At 51.7% G+C, this 12,827-nt stretch overlaps 1 protein-coding gene across 1 annotated transcript; it reads right to left on the reverse strand.

Annotated features, from left to right (window-relative positions):
• Positions 1-3,483: 3,483 nt before the first annotated feature.
• CTRU02_204934 (h k atpase alpha) lies at positions 3,484-7,332 on the reverse strand (the record flags this gene model as incomplete). Its single annotated transcript, XM_036732240.1, has 8 exons — positions 3,484-4,710; positions 4,765-5,113; positions 5,176-5,582; positions 5,636-5,876; positions 5,939-6,209; positions 6,293-6,832; positions 6,920-6,987; positions 7,112-7,332. The coding sequence occupies 8 exons, from the start codon at positions 7,330-7,332 to the stop codon at positions 3,484-3,486; spliced, it is 3,324 nt and encodes a 1,107-aa protein (XP_036576016.1).
• Positions 7,333-12,827: the final 5,495 nt, after the last annotated feature.

A 12,827-nucleotide genomic window follows, 5' to 3' on the forward strand; every position in this document is an offset into this window, starting at 1 on the left:
AGGCGACCTAAAGGTCCGATATCAGTGGATGAGCAGGTAGGTGAACCCCCACGTCACGAACACATGGCTGACTCGTGAAAGCGGCGAACGGGGATAACGGCCTAAGTCCAACAAGAACTTTTTATCCCGTCTAGCACAGCGCAATCAAACGACGAACTCAAAACATAAGCTATCCCTCCCCCCTTGAAATCAGTAGATTCATTTCTGTTGTATTACATGTTGTGGACGTGACAAAATATTTAAGTATTTGGGGGCTGTTTTTGTGTTCCTCATCTCAACCGGCCTACCCTTGGTACTTTGAATGACGCGACGAGCGAGCCGATCGGCTTCGCCTTTGGGTCGCCTCCTTTTTTCGCAGCTAGTAAACGCCCGATGTAGTTTGACCTTTAGCAAAGCGGCAATAGGGATTGGAGCATGATCCTACATGCGAGATTCGGCATTCCACCCGCCCCAGCCAGACTGGTTTGCAGCCTTCGGAGGATTACCGAGCCCACCTTGCAATGCGGCAACGGTCCAGCAAAAAGCAAAAAATCTTTCATGACTGTCCACCACGTTGCCTCAACAAGTAGGAGAGCCAAGAACAGAAACTTGAAACGTGGAATCTTGCCAGCTTCTGATCAATTCCGATCAGTTCGATGTGACAGTAAATAATGTGTCAATTATCGACCATGGTCCCACCCTGTTGCACAAGCTTTCTCAGGGTCTTATGATCAACTCCTTGGTGAACCCGCAACGTGCCTAGAAAACCTTTTCGTCCTTCGTGTGGCATCTCGTGTGCCATCTTCAATGTTTACTCCAACATTTGCGCCCGTTGCCTCCGCCTCCGCATTCCAAAACCATCATCATCTTGCAATGCTTTCTCTCCACGGGCACAATCCCGCAGCGTGGCAGAGCGCGGGGGATGGGTCCAGGTCTGTAACTTCCAAAGGTCAGCAAATCATCGGATGGCATGAAGTGCGGGATGGTTTTCTAGCGTAACTTACATTCCGTCTAGTTTTCGTGCTGCCCACTTTGCCAAAGGTCAGAAACGCGAACAGCATGGCGAGATAACGCAGGCCTCCCCGCGGGGTGATCGTCTTCCCAACGGGCAGAGCGGGCGAGAAATCACGAACGAAGTTGCGAACCGTGCCCCCCCGTAATGCTCTGAAACCTTAGAAGAAGAGCGGTTCCGTGCCTTTCTCGTCCCCCGGATTCGGGGTGAAGGCGCACATGAGCTTAATGCCGCCGAGATGCCAGCGCGCGGACCCGTATGCGCACCCCGTGGTTGTCTTGATGCTCTGCTTGAACGAGGCTGCCTTGAAACTGGCTGGACGGCCATATTCCCCTCCTCGACATAGCCAGACAGTCTGGCGCTAGCCGTTGAGCATACGAAAATTCAAATGACGTCAAGCAAAGTGGAAATCGGAGAGTCTCCGAAGTTGACGACAGGTAGCACCTGGATTGTCATAATTGTTCCCATACAGGGTAAGTGACAGCTGGATTAACGGCAGCTTCGGGTGTTTGGGTCAGATAAGCCCAGGCTTAGGAAAGGAGAGCGAGCCCGCCAAATCAAGTGAAGGATATTTCAAAAAGGAGGGCCACGCTCAGTGCAAGGCCATGTGTGCATCTCCCTGTGCAAGTTGGCCATGCACATAGTGGATCCAACGCCGATGGCCACAAGTTGTCAGCGGCGCATCTTTGTGCTTCAAATGAGCCAACGAAACGGGGAGTATACCGGAGAAACTTCATTCGTGATGTGCGGCCAAGTCTGTGAATGTATTTGGCGAACCAACAAGTGCAGAGTTTATTGAATAGCCGAAGCTTCAACTCGATTTAGATTTTGGAGCTGAAAATCGGCATATCGGTCTATGCTGGACACAAGCATGCTGAAAGCCCTGCGCCCGCTCTTGGTCTACACGACGTCGTGGCCCAGAGAAAGCAAGGGTGCTGACGTTCAATACGCAGCCTGCGTACTGGCAGCAGAGATTTTGGCTTTTCAATACAAAATTGAAACCTAAAAACACCCCTTATTGTTTACTCGGTTGCTGGCCATACAACGGTCTAATTTGACCAGAGACAAATAGACTGTCCCCAACTTGGGTACAATGCAGACCTTCAAATACGGGCATATGCGCGGTATTACAACAAGTTTGAACCACTGCAGCGGACAGTTTCTAAGCCTCTGCGGTTTGTTCATACCGGAATTTTCTTTATCACATGGTCTAAGTTACATCCTGGTTACTGCAATTCTGTCTCTTATCAAATGCTTGTCAATTGAATCTTGCTTTCGGACATTTTTGTCTGTAAAGCCCTGGTAAGGCAAAAAATAGCTGTCAATATCAATTTTTTACTACCCCAGTAGCTTGCATTCATACGGGAAAAAAAAAAAGGATGTATAACTGTGTGTCTGCCAGTAGTCATGCCGCAGTGATCTTTGCCAAGTCTCGCAACTTGCATACTATCACTTTAGTCAGGGGCAATACCGGCAATACCACGTTAGCTTGGAAATAGTTTCACGCGGAACAACACATACCTCAGAGAACAGTACAAATTTTCGGGTTATATTACCTAGTTGTGGTGAACCGAGCAACTGGTCTGAAAATAGATGAACGGAAGAACTCACGCTAAGTAGCCAAAGCGATTGCCTGCTGCAAGCACGTTGCGATCTGCAGATCCGATCAGCAAGGGGACTGGGGTAGAAACACCGTTAGCATGTCCGTCCCCTCGGATAGTTCCTTGTAGAAAACGCTTAGATGCGTAGTCATGCAGGTATATCGGCCACACCGGCAGGGGCAGGGATAGGTCTGCACCATGTTTCATTGCTGATGGCAAGGTAGTATCGAGAAGGACTTAGCGTCTATAACAGATGGCGACGGGACAACACAAGCTTTTGCAATATGGCACTGCATTATAGAACGACAGAAATTAAATAGTGCCGATCTTTTGGTACGAGTAAGGAAGTTCATATTTGCAGTTTTTGAACAACTCACAAAATTGAATGCAAGTGTGCCCCGATACTATGCCCAGTTACATTAGAAAAGAAAAGAACAGAAAAACAGAAAAATACCAGCTCTAATGCTAGACTTGTAACAATGCGCATTTGGATACTTGCAGCTAAAAACAGAAAAAGACCCAACAATGTTTACCTTTGGTGCCCCCTGAAACAAAGTACACACAATAAAGTTTACCGGACAACATCTCGTCTTCAAATCGTGAAAGACTTTAGGAGTGAATTGCCTACCTTTAACGAACAACTAAGGCGTCTCTCACTGAAGTCACTTGCTAGAACGGTATTATAAAAACGTAGCATTAATATAACGATGTAAGTGCCTAAGAGTCATCGCTTGCTCGCTTGCTGTACTGAAAGATAAGAGGAAGAGAAAAATAAAAAAATAGATGTATGCCGCCACACGCCAAGCCTTCCGTATGCGTTGCACCCCAACACATGGGTATTTCCATCCATGACCGTTTAACCCCAGACTCTAACGCCCCCTGTTAACCCCCTTACCAAGCCGTCTTCGCAAAGAAACTGTTGGGCCACGCGCGCACTGCATATTTTCTCGCCTCGTCAATGAGCAGGATACCGAGGCCGAAAGCCATGGGCAGGAACCAGTACTCGACGGGGACGATGGCCGTGCCGAGGGTTTCCTGGAACTCGGGCACGTACAACCAGAAGAAGACCATGACGAGGGAGAAGAGGACCGCAGGGAAGAGGTACCAGTTCTGGGTGCGCTTGTTGCCGACGGGCGGGTGCTGGAACAGCGACAGCCGACGGGTGCGCACGGCGAGGAGGTTGAACCACTGCATGACGACCAGGTTGACAAAGTAGATGGAGCTCGCGACGTTGAGTTTCTGCTGGTAAAAGTCCTGGTCGATGGAAGAAGGGAGGTCGCCAAAGGAGAACCAAATGTCGGTGAACTTTATGCCGTTGCGCTCGAGGTACCAGTACGACATTGCGAAACTCGCGAGGGTCTCGAGGACGCCTACGAGGCCATAAGCCTGGACGACGAGCTGCCAGTCGACGAGGCGGTCCTTGCCGGGGACACGGGGCTTGCGGAGGAGCACGTCGGCCTCGGGCGCTTCGTAGGCCATGGCGATGGCGGCGGCGGCGTCGGTAAAGAGACAAATGATGATCATGAGGAAACTGCTGAGGATCTGCGGGATGCCGAAGAGGACGTTGGTCATGACGGGCCAGAACTCGGAGAAAGATCCGGCGGGGAGCAGGTACGCGACGGTCTTCTTGAGGTTGTCGAACATCATGCGGCCGTACCTCAGAGCCTCGACGACGCTGGAGAAGGAGTCGAGCAGGACCATGTCGGCGGCTTCGATGGCGATGTCACTCCCGGATCCGAGAGCAATGCCGACGTCGGCGGCGCGCAGGGAGGGCGCGTCGTTGACGCCGTCACCGGTCATACCCACGATTTGGTGACGGGCTTGGAGCTCACGTACGATGCGGAGTTTCTGTTCGGGCGTCGTGCGTGCGAAAACAATCTCTTGGTACTGCGCCAGCTGGTCCCACTGGTCGTCGTTGAGGGTCATCAGGTCGGGCCCGGAGAGGACAATCGCCTGGCGAGGGGAAGATTCAACATCGTCCATGTGGGGCTTGAGGGAGGGATCAACTGTTGTATTGCGTCGAAGGGCCGAAATGTCGTCAATCTGCGAAGGAGGGACGCTGATGATGTTGCACTCGGCCGCGATGGCTTGTGCAGTAAGGGCGAAGTCACCAGTAACCTAGCCTGGGGTTAGCAGTTGATCATGGTATTTCAGTGCCAACATATCACTCACCATGAAGATACGAATGCCGGCGCCGCGGAGTGTGTTCATAACCTCTGGAATCTCGGGGCGAGGAGGGTCGACGATACCAACGATGCCAACCAAGGTGAGACCGGACTTGGCCTGGTTGTTGATCTCCATCTCGTAAGCGCTGTCAGAAGGATGGCTTTTCAGAGCGGATCTGGAAATGGCCTTGCGCGCAAGAAGCAAAACTCTGCGTCCCTGGGCAGACCACTCATCCTTGATCTTCTCGATGGAAGCACGCGTTGCTGGGTCCAAAGAAGTGGTGAATCCAGAAGGGCTGACATAGTTGCTCAGTCTGCTCATGAGAATCTCAGGGGCACCCTTGATGGTCAAAAGGCTACAAAAGCAAGTCAGCTTATCTCCTTTTTCTTTTTTGCAGCCTTCTGTCAGAGCACTCACACATCACCAGGCTGAAAGACTGAGGCAGTATCGGAAGGCAGGGCAAGCGACAACCCGTCAGGGTGGGCCAGGCCCAGAGCGCGGATCATGTACTTGTTCTTGCTGTTGAATGCAAGCTCGTACTTGGTAGACCAGCAACGGCGCAGCTCAGAAACTTGTCCCAAACCCTCAGAGAAGCGCAGAATGGCCTGATCCGTGGCGTCACCGTGGATAACACGCTCGTGCAGGGGCAGGTGCCTGGTTGCAGCGTCGAACTGTCCGGCGTTGCAGAGACCCGCAATGCTTCGAAGCTGGTCAAGGGCGTTGTTGTTGGGGGAATTGTGCTTGTTCACCGCGAGGGTATCTCTGGCAGTCTGAGCTGTCATCTTGTTCGTTCCTATGGCGCATTCGGTAACAATCATTTTGTTCTGACATTTTGTTAACTTGTTTTTGTCTCCTCTGCGTCAATCTGTTAACTTACCTGAGTCAGGGTACCGGTTTTATCGGAGCAAATGATAGACACGGATCCCAAGGTCTCGACAGTCTTGAGCGACTTGCAAAGGATCTTGTTCTTTCGCATCATGTTGGCGCTGATGGTCATGCTAGCCGTCAGGGCTACGGGCAGGCCTTCGGGGATGAAAGCCACAGCAACCGACACGCAAGAGATGATCAAGTTGGGCACATTAATCCAGTTGGGATGCTCTTTTCTTAACCAGGCAGCCCTGCGCGCACGCGATTTATCAGCAAACTGTCCACTTCAAAGCCATCATGTTTATGCACTTACCAGACAATCAAGACGAGAGTGATCATGAGGAACATGATGGAGCAGATGATGAGCACAAAGTGCAGAACCTCGCGCTCTAGTGTCGTCAAGCCCTTTTTCGGCTCGTTGGTCAGCTTCGCAATGCGGCCAAAGATGGTGTTGTCACCCGTAGCCACGACGACGCCAGTGCAAGTACCAGAGACACAGTGCGTGCCCTGGAGACCGATGCATCGCGTCTCGAGGTAGTTGTTATCACTGGAATCAACAGCAGCGGGCAAAGGGACCGATTCGCCTGTTTTTTGATCAACACATCAGCATACTATTTATCCTAATTCCCACACATCGCAACAGAACAAAGCAAGAACCTTGACTCACCAGTCAGGATGGACCTGTCAAACTTGGCATCCGATGACACCTTGAGGAAGCGCACGTCGGCAGGCAGTTTGTTGCCACTCTTGACGATCAGGATGTCTCCGGGTACGATCTGATCAGCTACGAGCTCGACCTGGTTGCTATCGCGGATGACCATGCAGTTGTCGGGAAGCAGAGTTTTGATAGAGTTCATGACACGCGAAGAGGACCAGTCCTGCCACATGTTGAAGCCGGCTTGGATGAAGAAGACGGCGAGCAACACGATGGCGAGGGCCAGGTTGGCGATGGCGGGCGGGCTACCGAGGGGCTTCCAGGCGATGAAGACAAGGATAGACGCCACAAGCAGGACCGTACCGAAACCCTTGAAGAAGTACCCGAGAAACTTTTTGGTATTGTGCGAGGGAGGGGGAGAAGGCGCGTTCTTGCCATAGTGTGCCATGCGGCGCTGGATCTGGTCCGGGGAGAGGCCATCGGTGAGGGAGGAGGAGAGGCGGCGGAGGATCTCATCGACGGACAGAGTGTGCCACTCAAGTTCCGAGAGCTCTAAGCAAAAAAAAAAAAGAGAACAAGAGTTAGCACGTTGCTGTCATCACATTGCACACTTGGGTTGTCTGCGTTTTCTTCACGAACCTGTAGCGACGTTTTTGGCCTTCTTGACCGCTTCGGTTTTAGTCTTGAACTCTTCTATCTCAATGGACCTTTTTTTGACATCAGCATCAAGCCGATGACATTTTTAATCTTTTTATTTTATTTTCCATTGATTCTCATTTGCTTTTCCTCTTGGGCTTGAGGGTTAGTAAAAGACTGTTGGACTGCGCTTACACCGTGCGGTATTGAATGGGAAGCTCGGTAGCGACATCAATGGAGTTGCGTCGAGAGCGAACCGAGTGAATCGACATGGAGGTGTTTGAACGAGCATGATGGAGAGCAGGAGTAGGGCCAGAGCGATGAGGCTTCCTACCGGCCTCCTCGTCGGCATCCCAACGAATTCGTTCACCTCCTTGAGCCGGCTGGCTCTCGGTTTTGGGCTCAGACTCGTCCATGGCCTGGTTGAGGGGAGTGGGGAGTTTCTTCAACACGGATGGGGGTTGTGGAAAGGGGCTTAACAGAGGGTGCAAGAAGACGATGGTTCTCTAGACGAGCAATGTAGTGTTTTGTCTGTAAGACGAGGAGAGAAGGGAGAGTCCGTGAGAAAGAGAGGGCGAGCTTGGGAACAGTTCTGGACTACAAACGCCCTTTACACCGCAAAGCCGGCAGGGTCTTATATACACTTTTGCGCGTGGACAACGTCAAGGCATGACATGGAAGGGACCGGACGCAGGAAGGGACGGTCGCAAGCAGATCTATCATGGGTCTTGGCATTTTCCATCTGCAAATATTTACGAGAGACCAACCCAAACTCAGTCATGAAAGGTGGCACATCCGCCGCAGCGGAAATTGCGGCATCCGCAGATATCACATGGCATGGGCTGTAACGCTTTGCTCGAGTTGGATCGACTTACTTGGGACGGTAAGTAAGAGGTAATGGAAACATAGCACAAAGATAGAATTTGGGGGGGTGGTTTTGCAACGGCGGTTTTTTTTTTTTTTTTTTTTTTTTTTTTTTTGGTAAGTCCCTCATATTCCTCTGACACCAGGGGGGAGAGGGAGTGAGGAGACTGACTAGAGATGGGAGAGGAATGGGGGATGGTATGGGGGTGTGCACATTACAACAAGTCAAACAGGAAAGTGTAGCCTAGAGGGAAAAGCCGCCTGAGCCTTGATCCATCAACGAACAAAAGGGCCATGTAAAGGAAGCCGATGACAGCGACGTGCGAAGATGGATGGAGGTTAGATGGGCGTTGTATCTGAGAGGCTAAGAGGCGGTGAAATGGCACAGCAACTCCAACGTGCCCGCCGTACTGTGAGCGACAGAGCGGGATGCCTCCCTTTAGCCTCACTGCAAAGGGCAACGGACGGGGGGGGTGATGATGACGATGATGCAGAGTCAGTCAGGTTCAAGCTCTTTTGTGGCCGTGGGCTAAGCCAGGCCGGGTCAAGAAAGCCGGATTGCTGTTTTGAAATGAGTGGAAAGGGGAGTGAGAGCGTGTCACAGAAAACAACGTTACGTGGTGGTGCGGCCGCAATGGCAAGGCTGGGCTGGCGCTTATTGCTGGAAGGGGGTAGAGGGAGAGGAGACGGAGAGTAAGAGGAGTAAAGGGCAAAGAAAAAAAAAAGGATGGCAATGCAAGAATAAATCGCTCATAGAAAAGCAGGATAGTGTTGATGCGAAATTACAACGAGTTGAAGTCGTTGGAGTTGGATATCCAAGTATCTCTTGGCACAAAGGCGGCTCTCTTGTGACTTGCCAGTGACAACCAATCAAGGTTTTGTCGCATCCTGCCCCGTGCTTTTTTATTTTTATTTATTTTCACCCTTTTCCACACTCCTCTCGTTGCACACGCCTCTCTCCTTTGCTTCTGCCCTAGACTAAAGCATGGGATGGGTATGTACCCCGGCCCGTGAACTTGCTTAAGAACGGGATGGGAGGGGGGAGGGGGATGAGATGTGGATGTGGATACTATTATGTAGAATCCACTTTTGGATTTGCGGCCTTGTATCTTGTCTTGTTGCCCCCCCGGCCGAGTGTCTAGTTGACGAGGGTGGGTGGATGACGGAGACCACGCGGGAGAGGCAAGTGAGAGAGATACATGACTGAGTGAGAGTGAGAGCGAGAGAGAGTGAGAGTCGGAGGGAGTAAGGTCCCCTAACCCTTCCACCATCTACGCCCTAAGATAGTTCACACCCTCCGTTGCCTCACCACCTCCTCCTCCTCACCTCTCCAGCCCTGTAGTGTCCTGACTCCATCCATTATGTGGTCAAGGCAACTTCCTAGCTGGGAATTAATAGATCAAGCTTCGGCAAAAGCAGAGAGATGGAGACCACTCTGGAGGGGGGGGTGCGGCCTCTCACCCACCTTTTGCTGGCCGTTGCATGCAGCGGCCGCTAAGCACCCACTCACTCACTCTCGCTCTCACACTTCACTTACAATAAATTACCGATAGTGAGTGCTGTACTATTATGCTCCGTACCCATGGGGCGGATGAGAAAAAAAATAAAGATAAAATAAAGAAGAAAAAATTCAAAGGGTCTGGTTGGCCAGCACTGCCACAATTCTGTTTCTCTTCCCCCCCAAATCCGTCCCCTTCTACCAATTTCCCTCACCTCACCTACTCCCTCCCCAAAAAAAAACCTCGCTTCACCCATTCCCTACCCAGCTCGCCCATTGTGTAATAGATACTGGGCCTGCCTCGGGTTGCTGCAAAGAGGCTAGCACCGATGACCCGGATTCCCACATTCGAGGGGGGGGGGGGAGGCATAGCTCTTTCACAAGCTGCGCGTTTAATTGCTTTAGCTGCTGACCTTTCTCTCTCTCTCCCTCTGTGGGCTTGTTGGCAGTGCTGCAAGCTAAAATTCCCTTTCTACTCGGTCTGGAAAATCGAGGCGTCACCGCGTCATTGCTGGTCGGAGAGAACCTTCATCACTTTTGTTGCCAAGGCTCTTTGGAACCTTTATTTTTTTATTTGTTTGTTTGTTTTCCTGTCTAGGAACTTTCCCCAATATCCGCTACATGAAAAAGTGTCCGACGATTTCAACCCTCGGTAGCTCTCTGCTCTACTGTCCTTTGTTAGTTGCAGTTCACTGCCACCATTGTACAAATTCCCGGCACCGCCAGCATCGCCGATACCTCTTCTAAGTCGCCCAGCCATTCTAGACTCCCGCGGCCACCGCTCCTTGTTGTTGTTGCTGCTGTTGCTGGTGCTGCTTCTGCTGCCCTGTGGACCAGACCATGCCGTACCTTACCTTGCGTGGACGACGTATCGCTAGAACCTCCACAAGCCATTCCGCTTATTCGGTTGTTTAGCTCCTAGCTTGTAATCAGCTCCCGCTCCACGCCTCTTCCGTGCTTCTCCTTCGCTTGGCCGCTGATGCTGCTGCTGCTGCTGACGCTGCTCCCTTCCCGCCGCCAATAGTACTACTCGATCTGTACTTCATCAGCAGGTCATTTTGGCCGTAACCGTGAATATCCCTCCCCCAATTGGCCAAACCTGGTCTCTCCTCCCACCTCATCTTCAAAAAGCTCATCCAGCTTGTACGTACTAGTACTTTCCACACTGCCACAATTTTCCCCTCATCTTCAAAGGAACGCCGCCCTTTCTAACTAAACCCTCAAGCTAGTCATGCCAAAGACGAGGAGCAGCGTATGCAAGTGCTGCATCTGGTTCGGTCACCAATCAGTCTAAATCACCGCAGCGTAGCTAGCCAGCCAGTCACTTGCAGGTCTCCCAAATGTTTCAAGCCCACCTGCCGAGCATATACAACCCGGGGCCGGTCAACCAACCAGTTGTGGACGTTTACTGGGGTATGAGAAAGACCGGGGAATTAAAAAGAAAAAAAAAAAAAAAAAAGGTCACAGGCCCTGCCCCGACTGGATGGGTGCTTTGAGCCTTTTTTTTTTTTTTTTTTTTTTTTTTTTTTAACCCTTCATCACCCAAACGAGTAACCCTATGGGTAATGCTGCATCTTATTGTTGTTGTCTGATGTTGAAGAGACATCCACCTTTTTTTTCTGATTGTGTCTCTTCGAAACTAGTGCCGATCTCATCACGCGCCTGTAACTGCATTGTACTAGTAGGCGGCCTCCTGGCCTCGCACCCTGGTTCCTGTTCGTTCGTTAGGATTCTCCACGATTGCCCTGGTTCCTTACGGCAGACGAGATGCACCACACCCTTAAAGTCCCGCATGCCCAGACCGACATCTCTCTGCACCTCTTTTTGGGGTTGCTTGGAACGCAGTTAGGCGAGAGAACTGGTGGGTAGGGGTAGGTAGGTTTTCCCAGCCCCGACCCCAAGGGGCCCCCCCTCCGAGAAAATTGATTGACTGGTGAGAAAGACGAGGATCCTGCTCGCGTGAGAGAGGGGACAGACCCGACAGGACAGCATGTCGAGCCCCCTGGTAGACCCTCAGTACTAAGACGGACAAGACCTGCCCCGACACGCACACACACACCAGCGCATTACCGCCCATTCTTTTGGCACTGCACTGCAGTAACTGACTCTACTTACTGGCCATGTTCGTTGCTCTCATCCCCCTCCCCCCGTATCCGTACGTATTGAATAGCAAATGGATGTGCTGCCGCAATGTACGTACAGGCTGCGCATCCGTAACATTGCCAACAGACAAGAAAGGCGCAGCAGTCAGCCAACATGGCGGCACTGCAGCAGACCTGGAGCATCTAGACCGTGACCTCACGGGGGTCATGTACTATGTAAAACACGTAACGTGTATCGTATAGCCAGTCCGTGGGGTGCCGATTGCACCCGTAACAGGTTTAGAATACGTCGCTGTCGCTGAGGGGCGCAAAGAGGAGTAGCGCTCACAGTACCCCAATTCGTCACCGGCGTACGCCCGCACAAAGAAAGGTCGTGGGCCACGCACACCGTTCAATTTTACTCTCAGTCAGCCAGTACAGCGGCCCTGACTGCTCCCCAGCTTGCTTGATGACTGTTGCTGGACACTCAAGTCGGGGTCTGCCGACAATTTGAACCAAGGGCAACACGGACCACATCCCTAAATTTGGTGCCTGTTGTCAAGCGTTTTCGCATGTACAGTACTGCATAGGCATACGCATGGCATTCTTTGCCAATCCATGTCGACCATACTTACTGTTCCAGCCCAGCCGAAGTTAATGACCCAAGAAAGTAGTTTAGGTTAACCAAAAGGGACGGAAGGGAAAAAAAAAAAAGGACAATAGGCGAGCCCGGCCAGACCAGACCGAAAGGCCTCGACTCAGTACAATACCCAGCCCGTTACCCCAAATTCATCCATCCATCCATTGTGCATTTTTCTTTCGGCACCGTGTCCACCTCATCTCATCCAGTCGAGTTCAATGAGCAAAGCACGTAAAAACTCAAAATTACCTCTTTTGCCCGTCAAGGGTGGCGCAACATGGCGCTGATTTATCCGACCCCCAGGCATAGATAGAAAGGAGGACCTTGTGGTGCACCGACTGGCTGGTTTCCCCTCATCCTTCTTCTGCTGCTCTTTGATCTGCTTCGAATTGTTTCGCTCCTTATCCTCTCTTCACTCCTCCAATATATTTCTCCCAGAACCTGTCCGTTTGTTGTTTATTTCTCTTACCCTGGCTTTTTCCCACTACCGCCACCGCCTCGACTTCCGGACGTGAAGGCCGGTCGCCCAACTGAATGACGTCGTTCCAAAGGGCCGACTCCGCTGCCACTGCTGCTGCGCCTCAATCGACCAGACCCCTACTGCACAAGTCAGTCTACTGCGTCCTTTCTGTGGTGCTTCCCACGTCGGTCCAGCCAGGTCGGTCCAGTCGCTGCACGGCTTCGCACTCGGAGTAAATTTTTGCCCTCCGCATGCACGCAGCTTGCCCAGCTTTTCTGGCTTCTTGGGGGGTTGTAATAGTGTCCGTCGGTCGCCCATCGTTTGGTCGTCGCCCGCCCCCCTCTCTGTGCAACACAATCCTCTCACCT

Source organism: Colletotrichum truncatum (assembly GCF_014235925.2).
Source record: "Colletotrichum truncatum strain CMES1059 chromosome Unknown Contig_0003, whole genome shotgun sequence".
Classification (NCBI taxonomy): domain Eukaryota; kingdom Fungi; phylum Ascomycota; class Sordariomycetes; order Glomerellales; family Glomerellaceae; genus Colletotrichum; species Colletotrichum truncatum.